Source organism: Capra hircus, chromosome 13, assembly GCF_001704415.2.
Source record: "Capra hircus breed San Clemente chromosome 13, ASM170441v1, whole genome shotgun sequence".
Taxonomy (NCBI): domain Eukaryota; kingdom Metazoa; phylum Chordata; class Mammalia; order Artiodactyla; family Bovidae; genus Capra; species Capra hircus.
In genome coordinates this window covers 46,894,458-46,918,371 of record NC_030820.1, presented here as the reverse complement: position 1 = coordinate 46,918,371, position 23,914 = coordinate 46,894,458, and the positions used below count along the sequence as shown (strand labels likewise).

At 44.3% G+C, this 23,914-nt stretch overlaps 1 protein-coding gene across 1 annotated transcript in view; it reads right to left on the bottom strand.

The window, feature by feature from the left end:
• CDS2 (CDP-diacylglycerol synthase 2) overlaps nt 1–23,914 on the bottom strand; it is a 45,553-nt gene that overhangs the window by 3,254 nt on the left and 18,385 nt on the right. The window contains exons 2-11 of the mRNA XM_018057365.1: nt 13,327–13,463; nt 11,947–12,043; nt 11,096–11,193; nt 8,933–9,072; nt 7,086–7,144; nt 6,365–6,447; nt 3,258–3,345; nt 2,696–2,764; nt 1,661–1,813; nt 46–165 (exon numbers count right to left, since the gene is read on the bottom strand). Of these exons, the coding sequence (XP_017912854.1) occupies nt 46–165; nt 1,661–1,813; nt 2,696–2,764; nt 3,258–3,345; nt 6,365–6,447; nt 7,086–7,144; nt 8,933–9,072; nt 11,096–11,193; nt 11,947–12,043; nt 13,327–13,463 (1,044 nt within the window). The remainder of the gene's footprint in view (nt 1–45; nt 166–1,660; nt 1,814–2,695; nt 2,765–3,257; nt 3,346–6,364; nt 6,448–7,085; nt 7,145–8,932; nt 9,073–11,095; nt 11,194–11,946; nt 12,044–13,326; nt 13,464–23,914) is intronic.

Sequence of the window (23,914 nt, the reverse complement as noted above, 5' to 3'; positions counted from 1 at the left end):
GGCCTGGCTGGGAGACAATGAGAGGAACAAAAAGGGTTTTCCTACTTTGATCTTAAAGGCTCGTTTGAATCCACTAGCGAAGAACCCTCCAAAGGGGCCGATGAGCGAGGCAAAAGTAGAGAGGGCAATGCTGTGAATCTGGAAGGGGTACATCCGCACTGTTTTCTAAAAAGAACAAATGAAATCAGTTCAGATGCCTGCAAGCCCAGGCTTATTACTTGTTACCATGAAAAAAAAAAAAGACAAAAAAATCACATCTTTATGAAACTATATCTCCCCCCAAAATTAGAAAAAAGACTGGTTTAGGAGTTCTGTTTCTGCTAAATCTCTAATACACTGCTTTACAGAGGACATTAACATATTATGCGTTCAGTCTACAGCAATATGTTTTGTTTGAAGTATATGAAGAAAATCCAGTCCTACAAGGATACATCATTGAAAAAAGAAGATTATTTTAGCACCGTCTTTTCAGATAATTACAGGGATTCTTTTCTGATACTACACCAAAACTTGACAAGTGATAGGTTTCTAAAAAGTTGGTGCAATGTGGAATCTGAAATCCTATCAATAATTTTTTTGTACTCTCACATTAAAATCCATTGGTCTATACTGCACTTTGAATAGATCATTTTATCCATGTATGACTGTAACACCATGCACTGGCCATTTCAAAAATACTGGTTTAATGAGTTACATAAATCTGCCACATGTAAACACATTTTGCCATACAATGTCAAAATGTCATATGTTAAAATCACCACAGATCCCATCAGAAAAGTCTTTAAGTATTTAAGAAGTTATCAAACTTCCGTGGCAGGTATATACTTCCCAAAATTCTAATTTTTACTTGAAAACCAAATTTTATCATTGGTAACAATTATTGTCAGTTGTTTTCTGGAAGTGACAAATCTCACTTCATTTCTTTTTTAAGAAAAATGCCTGCCAAAAACCTATATGAAAACCTAGTTTCTCATTTCTTTTCAATTAAAATTTATGTCCCCATAAAAAAGCCGCCAGTACAGCTCAGAATTCAAACAGGGGCACACAAACTCTCCCTTTAGGTAAGCACTGTCCTGCAGCAGTCAGCAGAAGCATTTTACGTATACTTTCCATTTTGGCACCAGAGTATTAGGAGATGTATAGTCAAGGATCAAGATTTAATAAAATTAATAATTTTACTATTTCTTCAAAGACACTGTTAAGATAAGCTGGATAGGTCTTGTGAGTGTGTGGCACAATGAATCCGATGACAGTCCAGTTTGGTGCCACTGCCTCCACTCATGCTAAGGTGTCAGCAGGCTTACCCACCACTGCTTTTGCACCACCATGGCAAATGATGACAAAATGAAAAAGCAAATGATGTCATTATGTTATGAAGAAAACAACTGTGATCTCACAGATACCCTCAAAGCATCTCAGGGTGCCCCAGGACCCAAAAGCACACTTTCAGAACTCTGGTCTTAATAGTTTGAGGTAGGAGGAAACATTTCCTGTCCTCTCCCTGAATTGACTTAAGCAATTCTCTTCCATCCTGGGGTTTACAGCTTTGGGGAGGGAAGAAGCTAGGTTTTTTGAGCGAAGGCAGTGGTGGAGAGGGGGCCTCTCTCTTTGTAGTCACTAACCAGCCAAGGGTCATTCATCCCATGTGAGTGGCACATACCCAGCCAATGATCGATTGGATCACCCCAGGAATGTTGTACTCCTGCAGCCGAAACAGGCCCGAGGGCTCACAGTCCACAGTGAAGCTGTTGGTATCATTGTTGTACTCCACAGGGCAGACAAAACATCTGTACCCAGACATCACATAGGACAGCTGAGGATGAGAACAGACAGAGAAAGGAGACAAGTTCCAGCCATCTTGCCTGGGCAGCAGCCACCTGGTTAGGCCATGCTCCTCACAGTACCTAGCACCCTAGTTGCAAGCTATGCACTAAATCAGAGGTTCATGTTTCACCACTGGTGTTATTTTACCTGAATTCTGGAAAAAAATGAAAAAGAGACTTACAGCCTACTGAGGCCTCACATGTACTTGCTCAAACAACCAGGTCCTGAATAAATCCAGGAAAGACCTAAAGGAATCTGGGCAAGAACTATAAGAAGTTTTGTCCTATTTGAAGAACCTATGGTTCATTTTTCTCAGGATCTCTTAATTCGAAATGACAAGTGGTAAGGGGAACAGTATAGTGAGAGGGCGACAACCAGGAGGAAAGAAGTAGACGACCACTAAATAGGCGCATGAGTCCTGAAGGACAGCTAGACAACTCTGAAAAGGGGAGAGATTGACTTGAAGGTCAGAAGCAGGGAACGGTGCTCTAGAAAGGGGTGGTAAGTCACTCCCCTCCAGGCAAGGCACACGCTGGAGAAAATCTGGGTTAGAATGGCATGTCCCACCTCACCTCTTACTCTCAGGGAAAGTGACAAAAGCCTGACTGTGAACACCATCTCCTGAGTGTCACCAGGCCTCGCCAGCGTGAGAGGAGTACAAGCTGTGCATGGTCTCCGCTCCTCTACTGCCAAGACGCTGCCTGAAGCCTGGCAGACAAAGGGCAGATGCTGCTGCCCTGCCATGTTCACGCCCTGCTACAGGGCAAGGCTGCCATTCAGCAGGACAGAGTCCTTGGCCTTGGGAGATGGGCTCTGAAGGTGGGCGGGAGGCCTCTACCCAACCCTCACCCAGCTGGGAGCCACTACCTACCAGAAGGCCAAAGACCACAGTAGCAAAGAAGCCCCCAATGAAGCCTTCCCAGGTCTTCTTCGGGGACAGCTGTGGACAGAGAGCAAGTTCTTAACAAAATGCATTTCGATAACCCTGGCTTTGGGAACAATGACTGTTTAAAGTCTTTCTACTATTAAAAAACCTCATTCAATTAACCACTTCACTTTCTAAAATACCCCATACTTGGTTTCCTTGTATAGCCTGAGAGCCCTCAGTGTCCTTTCTGTTTCAGTTGGTCAAATAATTTAATTATGAAACAGTAAAATAATTAAATGACAACATTCTAATTCAGATCAAAGCCCCAAAAGTGTACCTACACAGTCTAAAATATTTTCTCTATCAGCTCTTTATTTTTTTCCACAAAAGTAATTGTTAAGTCTTCCTTTGGCTTTTCTCTTGAATCTAATTTATTACTAGCCTTTCTCCAGGATGACATGAAGATGTACACGCCATGCAGATCTCTTCTGTCTCCCAAGCTGATCTACTTGAAAGCACTACCCTCACCTCACGGTAATGGTCCACGTTAGGGTGATCCGTTTACCTTGATGAGTGGGGTCCGACCAAAGAAGAAGCCAAACATATAGGCCATGATGTCATTACAGATCACACAAGAAATGGGGACAATGAACCTGGGAAATTAAACCAAAGTAAGAATCAACTCTACCAAGACGATACCTCCAAAGTCCACAAAACAATGCTACTCGTAAATTTCAGTACCAAAATAACCACATAGTACTTATTACCCATTAAGGAATAAGTTTAAAAGAAAAAAAAACCAAAAACGCCACCAAGTATCTATATAAAATGTCATGTTCTTTTTTCATTACAAAGTAATATAAAATTAAGTATACAGAAAAGAAAAAATTAAAAGTTGTCCTTCTTTCTCCTATTCCTATCTCCATTCTCCAAAATAACTACTTTTAATCATTTCTGACTCCTCTTCTTCTAGTAGTTACTTCCATTATTCTGTTACATTTATTATCTATTTCATAATTGACTTTTCTTTTTTTTTTTTTTTTTTTTACTGTTTATTACTAGCTCTAATAAGCCAAACTTTCCCCCAGGACTACACAGACAGCAAGACCAAGATTTAGCCAGATTTATCCTCTGCCTCCTTCTGCTAGCGGTCTGATCATCCCTACCACAAAAAAAGGGGGGGACAGTTTCCACACTTGTACCGTCTCTCTCTTCTCACTCTCTATTCTCTGACAGTCACTTTAAAAAAATTTTTTAATTTCCTCTATAGTTGAACATAATATACATAAATCCTAGCCCCTCATCTCGGAGAAGGCAATGGCACCCCACTCCAGTACTCTTGCCTGGAAAATCCCATGGACGGAGGAGCCTGGAAGGCTGCAGTCCATTGGGTCACTGAGGGTCGGACATGACTGAGCGACTTCACTTTCACGCATTGGAGAAGGAAATGGCAACCCACTCCAGTGTTCTTGCCTGGAGAATCCCAGGGACAGGGGAGCCTGGTGGGCTGCCATCTATGGGGTCGCACAGAGTTGGACACAACTGAAGTGACTTAGCAGCAGCCCCTCAACTACAGGCTTTATTTTTCTGACTCACTGTTTGTTAAGGGAGAGATTTAAAGCACCTATATCCACCCAACCACCCATATTATTTACTTTGTTGAGGCTTCCAGCACATATTCTCTGCTCTACAACTGTAATCAAGTCTTGAAGGTTCCATCTAAAAACCAATAATTAGAGATTTTAATATGATTCATTCTAGAACAAAGTGGTATGTCTAGCCCTAAAGATGAGAACTTAGCATGAGCCTCTCTTTGGAATTACTTAACAGCACTCTGAAAGAGAGGAAGAGTATGCCTTCCCATTGTTTAAAACGTAATAATGCCCTCACAGTATGCCATTATCATTGTTTTAAGCACGATAATGCCCTAAGGCTCTAAAGAACCTCTTGATGAGGGTAAAGGAGGAGAGTGAAAAAACCAGCTTAAAACTCAATACTAACATTTAGATGAGCTAGTCTTTACACGTTCTAAGCTCTTTATATATTTTTACTAATTTATTCCTCAGGCAGTAGGTATTACTGCATCTTCATTCTGAGAACGGGAAACAAAGGCATGGTCTGGAATCTTAACCACAGTACTTTAGTATCTCTGTTGCTGTTGTTCAGTGGCTAAGTCATGACCAACTCTTTGCGACTGCAACATGCTAAGCTTCCCTGTCCTTCACTATCTCCTGGAGTTTGCTCAAACTCATGTCCATTGAGTCGGTGATGCCATCCAACCATTTCATTTTCTGTCACCCCCTTCTCCTCCTGTCCTCAATCTATCCCAGCATCAGGGTCTTTTCTAATGAGTTGGCTCTTTGCATCAAGTGGCTTCAGCATCAAGCTTCAGCTTCAGCATCATCCTTCCAATGAATACTCAGAGTTAATTTCCTTTAAGAAATCTGGTTTGATCTCCTTGCTGTCCAAGGGACTCTCAAGAGTCTTCTCTAGAACTACAGTTCAAAAGTTACTGAATGTGGTCCAACTCTCACATCCATACATGACTACTGGAAAAACTATAGCTTTGACTAGACAGACCTTTGTTGGCAAAGTGATATCTCTGCTTTTTAATATGCCGTCTAGGTTTGTCATAGCTTTTCTTCCAAGAAACAAGTGTCTTTTAATTTCATGGCTGCAGTCACAGTCTACAGTGATTTTGGACCCCCAAAAATAAAGTCTGTCATTGTTTCCATTTTTTTCTCCATCTATTTGCCATGAAGTGATGAGACTGGATACCATGATCTTAGTTTTTTGAATACTGAATTTTAAGCCAGCTTTTTCACCGTCCTCTTTTACCCTCATCAAGAGGCTCTACACACTAGGATATGTCTTCACATTTTCACTAAAAGCATAGTTTCTTCAGTCAACCTATGGATTTCTATCAATGGTGATAGATTTCTTGCTGAAATCATCGCATTTGCAGAATAAAATCTATTAAGTATATTATTCTTTTGACACATTGCCAGATTCTATTTGCTATAGTTTATTTAGAATGGTATAGCTATAATCATGAAAAAAAAAAAAACAGTTTATCATTCTTATTTCTCCCTGTGTTTTTATCAGCTTTAATACTAAGGATTAGATAAGACTCGCCAAAACTAGAGAAAGCCTGTGTGCAGTCATTAAGTAAATAAATAAATACTCAGCTGCTATCACTGGTCACTTTTTCCAGGTGTGGATTCTTATGGAATTTTCAAAGCTCTTTTATAATTATTGATCTGTTCAAGTTTTCTTCTTTGTGACTTTTACTCGGTGTCCTCTTGCCAGGAAATGATTTTTTTCTTCTAGATTTTCATATTTGTTGCCGTACAGTTGCACTGTCCTGGACTCTTTAAATATCCCTATACCTGTTGGTTTAGAACAGTGGTTCTCAAAGTGTAGGTCCTGACCAGCTGCATCAGCATCACCTGGGAATGTACTAGAAATGGAGTTCTCAGGCTTCACCCCATGGCTACTGAGGCAGAAAATCATAAGTAGGGCCCAGCAATCTGTGTTGTAACTAGGCCTGCAGGGGCTGCTGATATGCTCAGTTGAGAACTGCCAACTTAGCAATTGGGGTTTCTCAGTCCTCCTATACAGAAGAACACCCACAAAATAATAGGAAAAATGCCCCTCACTAACATCACTCACCAGATCATTCCTTCAAATAGGTTGTGGATAACAAGATGTGACTGTGTTACAACAATCAGTAATGTTACATGGGTCCAGCCAAACTGCAAAAGAAGATAAAGGATAAACTTTACCTGTCAGTGTACCTTGAAAGGAACTTCAAATAATAGCTAATACCAAACAGAAAATTGTTGAGAAACTGGTAGGAAAGATATCTGCTTCTGTATCTGTCTTATTGGAAATGAAAAGCTACAGAACAGGCCTTGAGAAGAACTATGTTTCCCAGCTACAGTTCCCAACAAAAGGAGGGTGCATGTGGCCCACCAGTTAGTCCTTTTATGCTCCAAAAGCCTGGGTACCTCTTGTTTTCTTAGTAAGTATTTACTGAGAGATTAGGACACTCAGAGAGGGGGTGTTTTTAAGTTGAGGGAGCAATATAGCAGGTAGGATATCTATGGTCAATGTCTAAAGCTTTACCTAGAGCCTTACCTAGAGGCCATACTCAGATCCAGATGGGAGAGACTGCTTAGGGTATATAACAGTGATTAGGTCTAGGTGGATAAGAAGCCACCAAACTTCACAGAGGATGCCTCTTTCACCCTCCAGGTTTCAGATGCACAAGAAGAGACTACATTCCAAAGTTCTGAGTTATCACAGAAAGGATGAGAGGCCTGTGGAGTTTCCACAGAATTTCACTTATATCAAGAGTTTTGACACTGACCCATTTTGACACTACCCTTACCATGTAGAACTGCAATCGATAATGCTTCTTGACCAGACTCAGCACAAACATGCAGAATCCTAGTTTGAGAAGGAAGGAAGAGAAAGGGCAAAATGAATCACATTCTGCATTTATCTTTGTCCTAGTCATTTCCTTTAGCTGTGTCATATGGTCCTTTGCTAATTTCCTGGCAACAGCTAACCAGGACACAAATCCACTGCCCAAGGGAATAAAATCAGTTATTCAGATGGGCAGTCAGAAGGGAAAAATGACTACTTCAAGACAATCAAAGGAAGACAGTATTTTAAAATTTTACAGATTACACTCAACTTAGGATACTGTTCACCAGATAGAAATGTTTTGATTCTAGAGCAGGGGCTGATAATGGTCAGGCCGGCTGCCAGTATTTTGTTAAACCCCCTGGCACCGAAGCAGGGCAACACTGCCCTAGCTGGTAGCTCAGTTAGTAGCATAGCAACTCATCATCGAGGTTAGCTGCCTGTTTTTATAAACAAACTTTTATGAGAACACAGCCATAACTATTGGTTTACATGTTATCCAGGGTTTCTTTTTGTGCTACAATAGTAGAACTAAGCAGCTGCAGTAGAGACTCCACAGCCCCCAAAACCTGTAATATTATTATCTGGACCTTAAGAAACCAATCTCTATCCTAAAGAATAGGTCTGGGCGAATGGGGATCCACATGGTATAAGGCCAAGGTCATCCTTGCATCTCTCTCCTACTGACCCACATGACTAAAACCTCTAGGAAGAAAATGGATTTTACCCACAAGTGTGCTGGGTCCCTCAAAAGTAGCCCTGCCCAGAAGAGAGCCTATCACTGTTCTAGACCTCTGGCCTCTCTTTGTGGGGCTGCTTCCAGGCTCTGAGGCATGCTTTCTGACTATCCTCAACACATCAGACCTCTCAGCAGTAGACTTCATATTCAGTAGCCAGGTGTCATTCAGAGAGCCAAGTATCACTATCAAGTTGATGAAAAAATAGTTCAGATTGAAATTTAGGTCAGAGTCAGAACAAATTTCCCATATGCCTCAAACTGGTTTTCAGGGTAACCATGAGGAACATTAGCATTATCTGAACTCATGTATAGTCTCAACTGAGTTTAGATTGATGGAGCAGTATACTGTTTGTCAAATTTCAATATAGCTTATCAAATCCTCATAGTAACTCTGCCATTTTAACTCTAGGTTACAGGAGGGCTCAAGGAGTAAGCTCCTGGCTCTTCTGAAGTCACAGGTCTTTTAAAACCCAAATCAATAAGATTTCTAATGCACTATAGTGTCCCTTTTCTAAAATTAATTTTTATTGGAATATAGTTGATTTACAACATTGTGTTAGTTGCAGGTGTCCGGCAAAGTGAATCAGTTATATATATACATATGTCCACCTTTTAGATCCTTTTCCCATATAGGTCATTACAGAGTTCCCTGTGCTATACAGTAAGTTCTTATTAGTTATCTATTTTATATACAATAGTGTGTATATGTCAATGAAAAGTCCTTTTTTAAATACAAGTTTCTGGATGATTTTGTTCTGTCACACTGCAGAATCTCTGCCAATAACAGAGTCAGGACACAACAATGCTATGGGGTCCTTCAACAGAGGCTGAAACACACAGACAGGTGGCACAAACCACAGCCCCCACAACCACACAAGCCCCTCAGCCTCATTTCTCTTAGTAAAGAGCTACTACAGCTCATGTAAGGCAGAATCTTTAGTTCTGCTTCCCTGTGTGGTCAAAGTTGAGTCATCAAAACTTTACATGAACCAGGAAATGCCCCAACTCCAACTCAGCAGATATGCAAAAACAAGACATACGCTACAACTGGCAAGCCGCTTAACACATACCTGTTAGATAGAGAGTAAAGGAAATGAATCGGTGGTATTTACTGAGAATCCGCAGAGGCTCCTCTCTCTGGACCAGAGTGAAGAAATAATCCGTCACTGTTTCGCCATAGAAGAAATAATTTACACACAGCAGAAAGTACCTGTTAAAGAAGATAGATCACTGCCAAAGGGAGCACATATGGCCGCTCCCTTACAGCAAGGCTGTTAGGACCAGAGCAGCAATCCACTCAACCCCTAAGAACCCCCCAGGCAGCTCACAGCAGGACGAGCAGACCATAGATCCCTGACCTCTGGTGACCCTGTAGGTGAGATATTTATCTAGAAATTTGTGGCTTTCATTCACTCTCCATTTATCACAAACTTGGGACCCAGTTTCTGCCCCTTCTATGCATTGCCAGGTCTAACAACACTCAATCTGTAAGACAACCCCCAGAAAGGTACCTCATCCTGCCTCCTTGGCCTTACTTCCACTCTTCCTGATAGGAACTCTGCATGCCTATTAAAATGAAATTTCTCTAGCTTTCTGTCTGTCTGTTTGGTTCCTCTCTTCTCCCTGCCTGGAACATCCTCCTCACTTACCCACTTTATCACTCATTGCTCAAATACCATTGTCTTCATAAAACCCTGCATGATCGAATGTGCTATCTGCCTCCCCTGCCTTTGTTTCTATAGTGTGAAATACTTGTTCTTTTCACTAAGCAATTAATTACGCTTCATCTCAGACTGTCTTCCTCTCTGATGCCCGGCTCTGACACACAAATCTTTCACTAGCATTAATTCTTCACTTGTTTATAACCTCTCTCCTAAGGAGAGAGGTCCATATACTTGTGCGGCTTCACTAGTGTTTCCAAGTATGAGAATGAGCAACCTAACTCTAAACACTCAATAAATGTCCAGACACCAAAGAAAGGGGAGAGCTTCTCTTATCTCTTCCATTTTTAAAAAAAAAAACTGTGGAAGTTCAAGAACTCCCAAACAAGCTTTGTTTTCTGTTACTTGAAAAACACTTCCTTTGAACAGTGACCACAGTCAGGGGTCAAACATCCTGAATATGTTAATAAAATTCATAACATTGCTTGCCAGCTATAGGAGACCCACAAGAGAAACCTAGGGGGCAGGCAAGGGGCAGGCACTGGCCCTGTGGCGACTGCAAGGCAGCTTATGCTGCTGGGTGACAAGGAAGCATCTCTGAGAAGGATGTGTCCAGCCCAAATATGAGCATGTCAGCTCCCTTGGCCATAACCAAGTTGCTGGGGCCCAAAACACTATTCTCTGGCCTGGTAAGTTATGAAATCAATGCCCAAGACCCAGCACAGCATAGTGAGAGGAGTCTGTATCTGCCCTAAGTCTTCTTAGTACTACACAATGCTCTGTTCACACAGCACCACCTCGGAAGAGTGTGGTCAATACAGCAAAAGGGTTTCAGATCAGGAAGGTGTCTTGGACATCATCTGCCCTACAGGTTTTGTTCTGGCTTCAAGACAGACAAGCCCAGAATTCTTTGGCAGTCCAATGGTTAGGATTTGCTCTCACTGGCCAGGCCCAGGTTCAATTCCTAGGCAGGGAACTAAGATCCTACATGCCACATAACACAGCCAAAAAAAAAAAAAAAAAAAACCACCTAAGGACATCCAAGCCCTTTCTTAGGAGGAGAAAGTAGAGCTCCTCTGAGGAGCCCAGATCCCCTGCATTCAGTCTCACTCCTGTCCACTGGCACCCAAGGAACCTCAAAGGAACTAGGACTCCAAAACCACAGGTTGAAAAGCACTGACTAGGTCTCTACTATCTATTTTAAGGATGAGGAAGCCAAGTTCCAGAAACAATATAACACCAGCGTGGACAACTCCCAGATGACTGTTGTTGGATGCTGGGATACCAGAGCATGAAAAATGTACTGATCTAGAAAATGGGGGCCATTGTGCAGTCTAAGGAATCCAAATATTGATGCAAATATGGTCACAGATGCAGCTGGTCTGGATTCTTCTAAGAAAGAACCACTCCTTCCAAGCCAGCCATTCAGTCTAACCTAGGCTATACTTTGGTCTCAAAGGTGCTGTGAAGGTCCATGGCCATCAACCCCTCCCTCCAACCACGACTGTAACTACCTACCACAAAATGTCTGTCCAAACCTGTTAAAGGTCTCTGTGGGGCTAGAGAGCTTACCAGCTGAGGGTTCTGAACCAGGGCAGGTCGTAGGAGTGGTACACGTTGTAGCCAATAGTAATAATCTCATGGAAACACTTGATCTGAACACACATCACCTGCAGGACACAAAAGGATTAAAACACTTGCTGTCTCCTCAGTTCTTACGATCTGTGGGAACAGAAACCAGCAGGTCATAGATCTTCAAGAAAAACCACTATATTTAAGAACAATGTCAGCCCTCCAGTGATTCCGCTCCCCTCCTTTCTCTCACATCACTCACCAGGGTTGGGAGGCCCTTTATGTCTCACAGAGCAGATCCAACTTCTCACGATAAATATATGCTTCTGAAACTCTTATTAACTTTTTATTGTAGAATCCCCCGCCTCAATCTCTCCCACTTTTGACTCTGAATAAAAATACATACTTGAAAAGTCCCAAACTGCTCTGCTCAGTCGTCAGCTGTATAGTCATTTGATGCTGTCTATGACAATGGGAAGACTCAGAGCAAAGTACTGCGGACTGGAATTTTATATCAAAAGCCCTAAGCTTATGAGGGAGGCCCCAGGAAAACAAGAAACAAAATCAAGAGTCACACAGAATCATAGCCAGGTTCCCAGTTTGACCAAAGAGCTGAAGTACTAAAATCAAATTTTAAAGTGATCTTTAATCACCTACAACTGGCCTGTGCCAATGGCCCTCCAGTTGGCTGCTGGAAGGTGAGAAATCATAGTTATTCTAAGGCGGATGTGGTCTGAGCAGCCAGGACCTCAAGTGATTCCCAAAACCAACCCAACACCTGGCACTTAAAATGACTAGACATGCAGGGAAAACTGAAGGTAAAACTAAAATAGCAAGCAAATGGCACTTACAATCATCATCAAAACCATTGGTCCCAAGTAAATGATAATGAAGAAAAATGCAATCATTGCCAAAGTCAGGATGCCTCTCACCCACCAGTTCTTCCATCTAAGTTAGAGAGGAAGGGAAGGAGAAAACATGTTAGGAGCCCAAAAGAACTGAAGCACAAACTCAAGGGGGATGGTTCTTTCTGGGATAAGAGCGCTCTGAGGTCAATGCTTTCCAGGAGTATGTCTTTCACCTTGACAGAGGCAGTAGCTATATGCTGGAAGAAGCAGGTCACCTCACCTCATCAGAGCTGTCACCTCATCTACACTAAACTCAGCAAGTGCTCAAGGCTTGCATAAAAATACACCCAACTTGTTTTTTAATGAAGGAATCAGGCAAAAATCCCAAGGGAAAGGTAATGTCCGCCCGCCCCCCTCCCTTATGTATCTATTTAGATGGCTTCTATGGGCGTCTCTGAGAAAAAACTATTAACATTTTTCCTGCAGGAGAATCCTACACCTCTCTGCTCCTGCATCACTACGGTGGTAACAGTGTCAAACACAGTGGTAATCACAGCTACCACACCTGGCACATACGCACCTGGCACTTCTACAAGGACTCATGTGTATTAACTGATTCAACCCTCCATACTACTAGCTTCTACAGATGAGGAAGTGGGTGTACAGATGATACCCTGTGACGTGCTTAAGCTGGGAACTGAATCCTGGGAGCCAATGTGGCTCCAGAACCTGTGATCTTAATCACTGCACAAAATAGCCTTTCAAAAGGACAAACGTGTGGGAGGCATGCCCAGGCACACTTCTATATAATGTTTTGGGGTCTCATAGTTTGTCTGCCCACACAGCTGGTATCAGAAGGCCCAGAATCTCAAGGGACCAAAATTTTAACCCTGAATTCACCAAAGTTGAGATGTTTCTTAATTCCTACAGGAGAATTGAAGGACTGTCCAAAACAGACGTGTGGGGGAGAAGGAAAACTGAGCTCTGAACTAGAAATTTAGGCTCCTCAGTGGAAAGCAGCCTGCCCATTAGTCACAAACCCCAAGGACCATTTATCTCCATGTGCTATCAGTGACCACTCCCATGTCCAGGTACTCCTGCTCTTTGGACAGTACCTCCCAGCCAGCCTAGGGTACCCTTCAAGGGCCAGATCCACTCAGGCTGTGCTTGTAGTCACTGGTAAGCACTCAATGACACTCAATGGAGCCTTAAGCAGAGGCAGGGGAGACTATAACCAATGAAAGTGGGCAGGTCTGGGCCTCACACTTTAACAGATGTGGGCTCCTGCTACAAGACTGCGGGCCCTCTAAGCGCTTCAGGTCTTCCATGACACTTGGAGACCCAGAGCGCTCAGCAAGCACTTGCATGATTAAGCCAAGCTACCTTGAAGACAAGTTGGAAAGGGCCCTGTTGAGAACCTCTGGGGTATCATCTGCAGAGGGTGGTAGGGTGGCAGCTTCCACTCGGCTTTCACTGTCTGATGCAGTCTCTCCATCTGCCTTTGCTTCTGACTCTGACTCCTGCACAGAAGAAAAACAGAAGAGGGAAAGATCAAAAGCACTGAGTAGGATACTGGGTGTCGACATCCAAAAGGACCCATCTACCTTTGAAAAGTCCTCTCCACCAACACTAAGTCACACAGGGAATAGCCCCTGCTCTGCCACAATACCACAATAAGCTGTGGACTCTTGGAGCCACGGGACAACTAGTGGCTCTGGACAGACTCTCGGGGGAAGCTGGGTGTGCAGGCTACTGCCCCCTGCAACAGAGCTCCTGAAAACCCATGGTGTTACTTCCAGGCTTCACAAGACCACCATGTGAGGAGGCCAGCCCCAGTCAGGTGCGGAAGCCCTAAGGGACCACTAACTCTAGTCAACACTTCACCAGGACTGGTGTGTGCCACTGCCCTCTCCCTGCCACCAGGCCTGGGTGTCAGCAAACACTTCAATGTAACTCACTGAGTTGCCACCAGGTTACAGTCACATAAGGAAATGCCTGCAGGAACTCAGCCTGCTCCCTAGCCTGCATGAAGGGACCAGAGCATGCCAGCAACAGGTCCTCCATCCAAAGTACCGAGCTTTTATTTCTTAGGGGAATTTAGAATAGATCCTGTGAGAAGAGGTGCAGGAGAAATCAAATCACTTGGAATCAACATCATGATACTACACTGCATGTGAGTAGCCCTTCAGAATTTTGAGAGTATTTCCATACTTGTGAACATTTGAGCAGTCACGGAAGGAAAGAAAGGCAGACAGCAAAATCACTATTTATAAATGAAGAAACAGGGGCTCTGAGAAATTCAATAGTTGGCCCCAAATCTCCTATAACAGGTCTCTGACTTTAACGTGTTCATTCCACTACATTTCCTTTTTTTTAAGCATCTCAGAATCCATTTAATTCTTCAGTTAAGTGATTCAGAACAAAGTAAACTGGTAATGGCAATAGGATGTTTCACCAAATCAAAGATTTCATTACATACACAAACAGACAAAAAGCTGTATCTTTTTTCCAAATTGAACAATTTGAATTTCCTTAGCGACTTAGCAGCAGCAGCAGCAGCAGCAATGGCTAATAAATGTATGAAACTGAGCACCATTTCACACATTTCTTGGCCATTTTGATGTCTTCTTTTGTGAAGTGCCTTGTCAAGTCACTGGTCAGTTTTCTACCGGGCTTCCTTGCTTTTTTTATGTGTAGGAGTTTTTTTAATATGTTCCAAATTTAAGTACTTTGTATCACTAACATGTTCCCCCAGTCTCCTCTAAACCCTAACAACCCACCTCAGTCCTTCTCTCACTACATTCTCTCACCTACAATCAGACCTTTTCCCTCTCACTCAGTACTGGCCACAATGGGGAGCTGGTGGGAGATTCTGTAATTGTCTGCTGCCCCAACTGACCATAAGGCCCCTAAAGACAAGATAGTCTCATGCCTGACACACAGATGCTGACAAATACACGGGAGATGGTGGAGAGAGGAATTTTTTCCAGCTATGGTAAAGCAGCCCCGCTCTCTCTAAATTAACTTACAACTGAGATAACACCACAAAACAGAAGGCTTAACTGCTACAGGATTGCTGATTCAGAAATTGGTAAAGAACTTAGGGAGTCACTCTGCTGTACAGCAGAAATTAACATAACACTGTAAATCAACTATACTTCAATTAAAAACAAAACAAAACAAAAAACAACCTTATGGAGGTGTCCTCATCAGTAGCACCTGAGGGAAAGAGCCACAGCTGCCGCTGATGCGGTCAATGCTCCTTCCTCCACCAGGCTGAGCCAGTGGACGAGTCACCCAAGTGCTACACTCCACTTCCTTACCTAATAAAAGGACAGCAGAAAGGACCCTCCTTATCTGTGTAAGGGTTCTCCAGAAAGACATAACCAGACACACACCCAGAGCTGTGTCCTATTCCACTGCCCCACAAGGTTCTGAAATGCAGCAATGCCCGTAAGTGTAACTGGGATTCTCTCTCTCCAGTCACACTTAGTGAAGACGGAGGCATTCAGAACAGATTTCCATGCTGTAGGCTAACATTATCATCCTTTTTCCATCAGTAACCATCACGGATATGAGGTAACGATGCTGTGGGATTATCTAGATCTGACCCCTAAACCAAGGGATTGCAAAATGCAAGCACCAGGGCCCCACCAAGGCCTCCCACAGATGTTCTCCAGGAGGATGCAGAAGCCACAGGGACTGAGATGACAACAGCAGGCGGAAGGGTATGTATGTAGGCGCATATGCTTGCAAGCGCATGCCCATGAGTGTGTGTGCGCACACACACACACAGAAGCTCTAGCACCAGCTATTTTTAACTTGTCCATCTTGTTGTCAAGGAAACTCACAAAGGCTGCTCGTTCCCCAAGCTAGGAAGGGCAGGAAGAAACCGGGACAGAGCCCCTGCAGGGGAGGGGCAGAGCCCCTGCAGGGGAAGGGCAGGGAGCTCTGGCTTGGTACTAAGTCTCTGGACCTTGCAGACCCTTTTACAAATGTCAGCCCAAAAAACTCTGTATCTGACTCCTCTCCTTCCTTACTAGGAAGAGTCACAGTGAAGAGAGGTATCCTGAAGCAGAAAGAAGTAAAAGGACATAGAGAAGTGTCACAAAGACACAGTGACTGTTGTTACTGTCAAGACATCAGGAGGCCTGGGATGAACAACTAAGAAATGAAGTAAACTAAAGAAATAAGCCTGAAGGAGATTAACTTTCCAGTTGTCACCTGCCTTTAAACAAGTAGGGGCTTCCCTGGTGGCTCAGATGGTAAAGTGTCTATCTACAATGCAGGAGACCCAGGGTCAATCCCTGAGTTGGGAAGATCCCCTGGAGAAGGAAATGGCAACCCACTCCAGTACCCTTGCCTGGAAAATCCCATGGACAGAGGAGTCTGGTAGGCTACAGTCCATGGGGTTGCAAAGAGTCGGACACGACTAAGCGACTTCATTTTTAAAAGCTAGAAAGTAACGCCAGGGTCCTGGGCCTCAGTCCAGGCCACTGAATAAGCATCCTCAGAGCCCTTAACTGGAGGTCTCCTTGGAGAAGGAGACAAACACCTACACAGAAACCCTCTCTCCCATAAGCTGAAACAGAGCCGAAAAAGGAAGAAGGGCAAATCCCTGTGCCAGAGGAAAGGGCATAACCTGGGAAGATATGGATCAGGGTGAGGTAAGTCAGCCAACTCTTGGGGCTCCAGGTGTGGCTGCCAAGAGAGCAGACGAAGGAAGAGAAACCTTGGAGAACCTGGAAACCCTGCGCTGTTCTGGCTACTCCCTGTGTGGGGCAGGGCCTTCCACTTGGGCTTCTTAGGCCTCAGTGAGGTGAATGCTGGCAGCAGCTTCTGTCGTGGACCCAGGAGGAGTCAAAAACCTGGAGCCCAAGCTTTTGCCCAAGAGAAAGTGGCACACGTGAGGACCAAGAATCGGAGATGTCAAGCGTTTCACTGGTTTGCTCCTCCAGGGGATGGAAAGACGTTCTGCAGGAGGCAGAGGCAGCCAGTTAATTCCCAGCTCTGGTATTCATTACCCTCAACACAGGCCTCCTGTCCCTGGTCTTCCCCCTGGGGAAAGCGCCCCCTACATCACATGGTTGCTGGAATGATCAAATGCAACACCAGTGAAAGTCTATTAAAACTATAAAGGGACTGAAGAGCAATAGGGATCTGCTGAATTTCATCCTACCCCCATTCTCCAGTAGGCTAACCATGACACACAGGACAGGGGCCCAAGAAACTTAAACACCCATCCCCGGCAACCTGGGCATCCTTCCCAGGGAGGGTGGAGTGAAGAAAGAACAGTGCTTATCAGGTCTTGCTGGGGCCCGTGTGCTAATCAATTCTGTGAACTCAGCATCTGCCTGCCTTGCTTCCTCTTTCCTGTCTTCCATTCCAACAGGTGGACCCAACTCAAAAATGATCCACCTCTCAAAGCTCCCATAAAGGTGGAAGTCTGAAACACAGGCAGCAGTACCTACTAACACTTCCTGACATGGGATGTGTACAGCACAGTTCACTGAGGTGTGGAAGGAAACATTAGAACTTACTTCTATTTACCTCGTTCATCTTTTCTTTCCTGTGCCTGCTTTATGATGAACCTATCAAAACATGAATATAACTGAGGCTGTGCCAGCTGGGGAACATGGTAAAAACATCACAAACATGTCAGACACAGTGCTGGGTCAGTGACCCTGGGATCCTTGATTCCCACCACACTAAGCACTGCCTGGAACACAGTACGAACCCAAAGATTTATTGGACTAATAAGCTAATTAATTCTTCTTGACCTACCATGGACCACGGTGTCTGGACTGCATTGAGCATATGACAAAATCAGCTCAGATTTCCAGCTCGTGTGCCAGGTCTGACAGGCACCTGCCTCAGAAGCAACCCTTGTAACAGAGCCAGACTAATGCCCACTCTCATCCCCTCTCTCTGCTAGCTGAGGGACTAAGGATCCAGCTCAGGAGCTGTGGGACCCAGCACACAGTAGGGGGAAAGGCTGCCTTGCTGCTGCAAGATCAGCTCAGCTCCCAGGCATCCCCTCCTCCTCCCTTTCTTTCCAACCAAGGACCCAGATCAGAGGTTGAATAGAGCAGACCCTATCTCTCAGCTTCTATCTCAATCACCGCCCATCCTCCCACAGTCCTGCAGCCATTTCCCAAGTGGGCTGTGGCGCTGGTGTAAACAGGAAACAAGAGCATTGCTTTAAAAGGAGAAGAAAAAAAAGTTACCTCTGAGGCCTCCTTCCTTCTGGTTCACTTAGACTCTAAGGTAGAAACACTTAGGTGATATGATAGACACATGGAGAGCCTTGGGTACCAAGGGTTCAGATAAGACCTGTCAACATTTTTAGAGGAACTCATGAATAAAAAGCTTCCCCTACCAGTCTTCCAGGTCCCCTCTACCTCCCACAACTGCCCAGACACCAATGAACCAGGGCTCAGATAGAACAGAAGTCTTTCTTCAAAAGAAGCATGAGATGGCATGAGGGAGGGCCAGGGAGCAGTAATAAGGGGAGGAGGGAGGTCCCTGTGCCCAAGGTCAGGCTTCCTGGCCTGAGAAGGGACCTGGCTTGGCCCAGTATAGCATCTGTAGGACTCATTTTCACTGCTATAATCTGGATAGGAAACCCAAGAGAGAACCCTAGCAGTTTAGAGCATACTAAGCTGCATTAAAATTTGTAAGTTTCATTTACTGTCTTCACACCTTACATAAACTATTTTTCCCACTGCTTTAGATGGAAATAATAAATCTTGTGTTGGAGGAAAATCATCAGGCTGAGCCTAATCTTTCTATTAAGTATCATGCCATCCATCTTTTTTGTTTTTTCGGATATGCTGGGTCTCCACTGTAGTGCACAGGGGCTTCTCAGGTTGCAGCACACCAGCTTAGTTGCTCCACAGCCTGTGGGATCTCAGCTCCCCAACCAGCAGCTGAACCTGCATCCGTTGCACTGAACTATTGGACCTCCAGGGACGTCCCACCTGCCATCTTCCTAACCAAGCCGTGTGGCCAGATATCAGGGCAATCAACTCCCCCACTTACACACACACCTCCAGGAAAGAAATTACCAGAGACAGGTTTATCCCTAATGAGTGTAGGAGACCTCTGTGTCCTTGTCACTGAAAAAAAGCCAAGTAAGCTTTCATCTGAGTTCCTATTGCAGGGGGAAAAAGTGTGTGTGTGTGTGTGTGTGTCTGTGTGTGTGTGTGTGTGTGTGTGTGTCTGTGTGTGTGTGTCTGTGTGTGGTGTTTGGAACAGCAAAGAAAATATTTCTAGCTTTTTTTAATGCTCACTTCATCTGACAAATTCAGTTGTCTGAACAAAGGAACAAAGGGGAGGAGCCTGGCTCTGAAAGTTTAGAATCATCCCCAAAATGTCCACACCCTGCCTTCAAAAGCCTCATATCAATAATGTGATCCACAGAAAATGCATTCAATTACTCCAGATGGACTGCCCCCTTAAAGTACCTCCATGGGTAACTGTTATCCACACCAAAGAGCTCCAGAGAAAGGACATGGAAAGATGCACGTGCAGAAGGTGAGGCTTTTAAAACCTAACTCTGCCTCTGAGCCATTTTACCTCCAGACAATACTATTTCCAAGGAGCCACAGGGCTCTTTGTAGAGAACCTACCACTGCCAGTCTTGGGCCCAGAGAGGGTTCCCGTGGGAAGACAACTGTTCCCAGGAGAGCCACACCGGGAGCAGCCCACATGCTGCCGTCCCTCATCCTGCCCCTCCTCAGCACCTTGCTCCATTGATCTCCCCTCCCTCCCCTCTGTCCTCCAGCCTCGCCTCACCCCAGGCCCTCGTATTACACCGCTTAAGCAGGCTCATCCAAAGAAAGCACTTTTTTCTCCACTTCACAGGTGAACCTTTGGGAAGAGTTTTGAACACTCCATCCCTTTCCCTTGACTGCCCTTTCCCTTGGCTGACCTCAAGCCACACCAAGCCACCTTCATTCCTGGGCATTCCCAGTCCTCTGCTGCCAGCACAGCCTTGCAGCAATTTTTGATGTGCAACCTTTAATGTTATTATCAAGAAATATTCTTCCCTTGGCTTCCAAGTAGCACATCCTCCTGGTTTCCCACCTGCCTATCTAGCCAGGCCTTCTTTAGCCAGTTTCTCCTCGGCAGCTTCCTCTTCTGCAGCTTGCCCTTTAATTGAGGGGCTCCGAGAGGTTCCGTGCCGGGGGCTCCTTCTGTTCTACTACACACTCTCCCTGAGTCTCATTCACTCAGTCTCCCATTCACTCTGATGCCTCTAACAGCCTCTTCTTGAGCTTCAGACCCACATATCCAATCATATTTGATGCCCCCCCCTTGGATGTTCCACAGATACCTAAAATCCTCTAGGCGCTCAAAACCAAATTCATTCCCTTTCCCCTGAATAGTGAAAAGGTGGCCAATCACCCTTCGTGCTTCCTCCCTGTGGAGGAGTTGGAAGGCTTTGAGCAAATACTGAGAATGTATTTGCTCCACTCATGACGAAGGTTGGAAGCTGGGACGAGCATAACAAAGGGTTATGAGCATTCACCGAGTGCCCAAGGCTGGGAACGGATAATGAAGGGTTATACGCCCAGCCTTGAGGCGTTTGAAGGCTTCCTTCTGACCACCTGTTTCTGAGAGCAAGGACTGTTGTTTCATGATAAGACTCCCTTTAGAGTTTCGCCAAAGCTCTGTTATGGCTTGGGTGGCGGGAACTGTATTTTATGCTTGAATGCTTTAATGTTTATCTGGAATGGCTAAATGCAAGTCAGCCTTATGCTCTATTTCCTGAAAATTATAAAACTACACAATTGGATGATAAACTTTGTCAGTCCACTAGAGGCTGTCCCTGAGTGTCCTTTTCAGAGTGCGGTTCTCTGAGCCTTACACTCCCTCAGCTCCTATCACCTAGTCTGTGACCACTACCTCTGAAACAGACTCTTAAGAGTCCCTTGGACTGCAAGGAGATCCAACCAGTCCATCCTAAAGGAAATCAGTCCTGAATATTCACTGGAAGGACTGATGCTGAAGCTAAAACTCCAATACTCTGGCCACGTGATGCAAAGAACTGATTCACTTGAAAATACCTTAATGCTGGGCAAGATTGAAGGCAGGAGGAGAAGGGGACGACAGAGGATGAGATGGCTGGATGGCATCACTGACTCAATGGACATGAATTTGAGTAACCTCTGGGAGTTGGTAATGGACAGGGAGGCCTGGCGTGCTGCAGTCCATGGGGTCGCAAAGAGTCAGACACAACTGAACAACTGAACTGAACTGAACCCGTTTCCACTGCCTCTGGAACTCCTAAGCCAACATTGTCCCCTCCAGGTAACTGCAATAGCCCAACTGGCCACCTTATCTCCAGCCCTGAGTCTATTCCTACCTCCACTCTAGACTTCACATTGCACCAGAAAGGTCTTTCTGGAAAGAACACCTGACCGCATCACTCCTTGTCCAGTACTCCTCCTGGAGCTCCGTAGGCGAAACAGAGGTGATTCTTCTTCCTCTTGCCATCTAAAGGCTAGATCTCAACATTTCAAATGATCTACAAGCCCCTTTGGGATCAGAGTCTCGTCTACCCTTCCAGCCTACTGTCTCACAGCCTTTCTGACCTACAGTCAGTTCCTAGAACAGGCTGTACTTTCTTACCTTAGGCATGGTGGGTATAGAGAAGACACTAAGTCTCATCACATGTGCCTAAGTAGCCACAGTCAATCATTCAGAGAGGATCCTGGGTTTACTAGATTTGCAGAGCTGGGCAACATGTAGCAATTCAACATCTTTCACACTCTTAAAAGCACCATATGAGGCATTATAGGGTTACAGTCCATGGTCCCATTGTTGAGCTCCTCTTCTTTCTTAGAACAGAAGCCCTGATTTTTATCTGGGCTTAGAACCAAGAGTACATTTTCCAGTTCTGGTCAATGAGATATTAGCAGAAGTGTTGTGAGCAATTATACCTTTTTTCCTCCATGCCGATTCAATTGTGGAAAGGCTAGCTGGAGCTCCAGCAACCATCTTGGCCTATGAGGTGAAAACCATCTATTACCAATGTCTAAGCAACAAGATAAAAGGTGGAGACCATCAGGAAAAACTACCTACAGAGGACAACTATGTAGCAAGAACAAAGTTGTACAGATCCTGGACTGCTTATTACATGAGAAGTAAGGGCAATTCTATCTTGGTAAACTACTGTTTACCAAAAAAACACAGGTATGTCTGAGAAAGAGGTCAGAAAAGAAAGAAGCAGCCTGCCTGAATACAAGGCTTTCTAATCCAGATGGACACTGTTGGTTTAGGTCCCAACCTCCTCAAAACTGTTATTCCCATACATTCAACCAAGAGTTTGGACGCCACAGAACAAACAGGTATTATCCTTTCTTCACCTTCCCCATTAAAGCCTCCCTCTGGAGTAAACACATCTGTCTACTAAAAGAACAAGCATACAACTCTAATCTAGTGCCAGCCATCATCAGAAGACATTATTTAATTCAGGACAGAGACTCCCAGAGCTTGAAAAATCACCTGTTTCTTGGGAGGCTCTGCCCACAGTTCTGTTCTAATGATACTACTTGTTTTCCCCTGTCCTCCAGAGTCAGACACCAAAAATCAGAAGCCCTGCTGGAATCCAACAGGTCCTCTTATCATCAGTTACCTAGTCAAGCATCTCTATTAGTATTTAAAAAAAAAAAAAAAAAGAGTCCATCCTTACCGGGGGAGAAAGTAATTTTAAGTTTCTTCATTATTAGAAAAAGGCTCATGCAAAGAAGAAAGTTTATCAAATATTACCAAGAGTTAATAAAATGGGAAATAAGTTAATAAAAAATAATAAGAGTTCAGTAAGAAATAAAAAGAGTTAAAAAGAGGAGAAATATATTTGCAATCTCAAAACTGGGCTCAAATGTACTCCCTAGACCTTAGGAGGGCTTCCCTTGTGGCTTGCTGGTAAAAAATCCGCCCACAATGCAGGGTTCGATCCCTGGGTTGGGAAGATCCCCTGGAGAAGGGAAAGGCTACCCACTCCAGTATTCTGGCCTGGAGAATTCCATGGACTCTATAGTCCATGGGGTCGCAAAGAGTCAGACCTTAGGAAGAAAATGGAACCAGGATGAGCTACTGGATTCCTCATCTGATGAACCACTAAACCATAAATCATAGTACTTGCCTCAGTGTCACACATCTCCAGCAGTTCCTACTACAAAGATTACTAGACAAAGTAAGTGGTTAAGAATCTGCTTTTGTAATGCAGGGATCACGGATTCCATCCCTGTTCAGGGAACTAAGTTCCCACGTCTTGGGGCAACTAAGCCCGTGCACCACAACCAGGGAGTCTGTGCACCACAATGAAAGATTCTACATGACACAATTAAGACCCAACAGACAAACAGATAAATATTTTTTTAAAAAAAGGAAAAGTGTGTTTTTCACACCCCTTGTGGCTCAGCTGGTAAAGAATGTGCCTATAATGTGGGAGACCTGGGTTCAATCCCTGGGTTGGGACGATCCCCTGGAGAAGGGAAAGGCTACCCACTCCAGTATTCTGGCCTGGAGAATTCCATGGACTCTATTGTCCATGGGGTAGCAAAGAGTCGAACACAACTGAGCGACTTTCACTTTCTGTACAATGGGTACAAAGAAACTGACTAAACTATTCTTTTTTGTGTTTGAAAAGTTCCGTTAATACAAAGGTTAAAAAAAAAAAAAAAAAAAGAGTGCCTGGTCAGCTGAACTGCAAGTGACTTTCAGATACCCCAAACCCCAGCAGAGAAAAACCATTGTGGGCCTCAGTGTGATGCCCCAGGCTCTGAGCACAAAAATGAATTTAAAATTTCTTAACATGAAGTAAACAAAACAGCCTCGAAGACACAAAACCAAATGAACATTCCAGTCTTCATCTTACGGTACCTCTTGGCAATATTAGGTCTAGTTGAACACATCCTTCCTGAAACACTGTTCTCTTGGCTTGCATAATATATACTTTCCA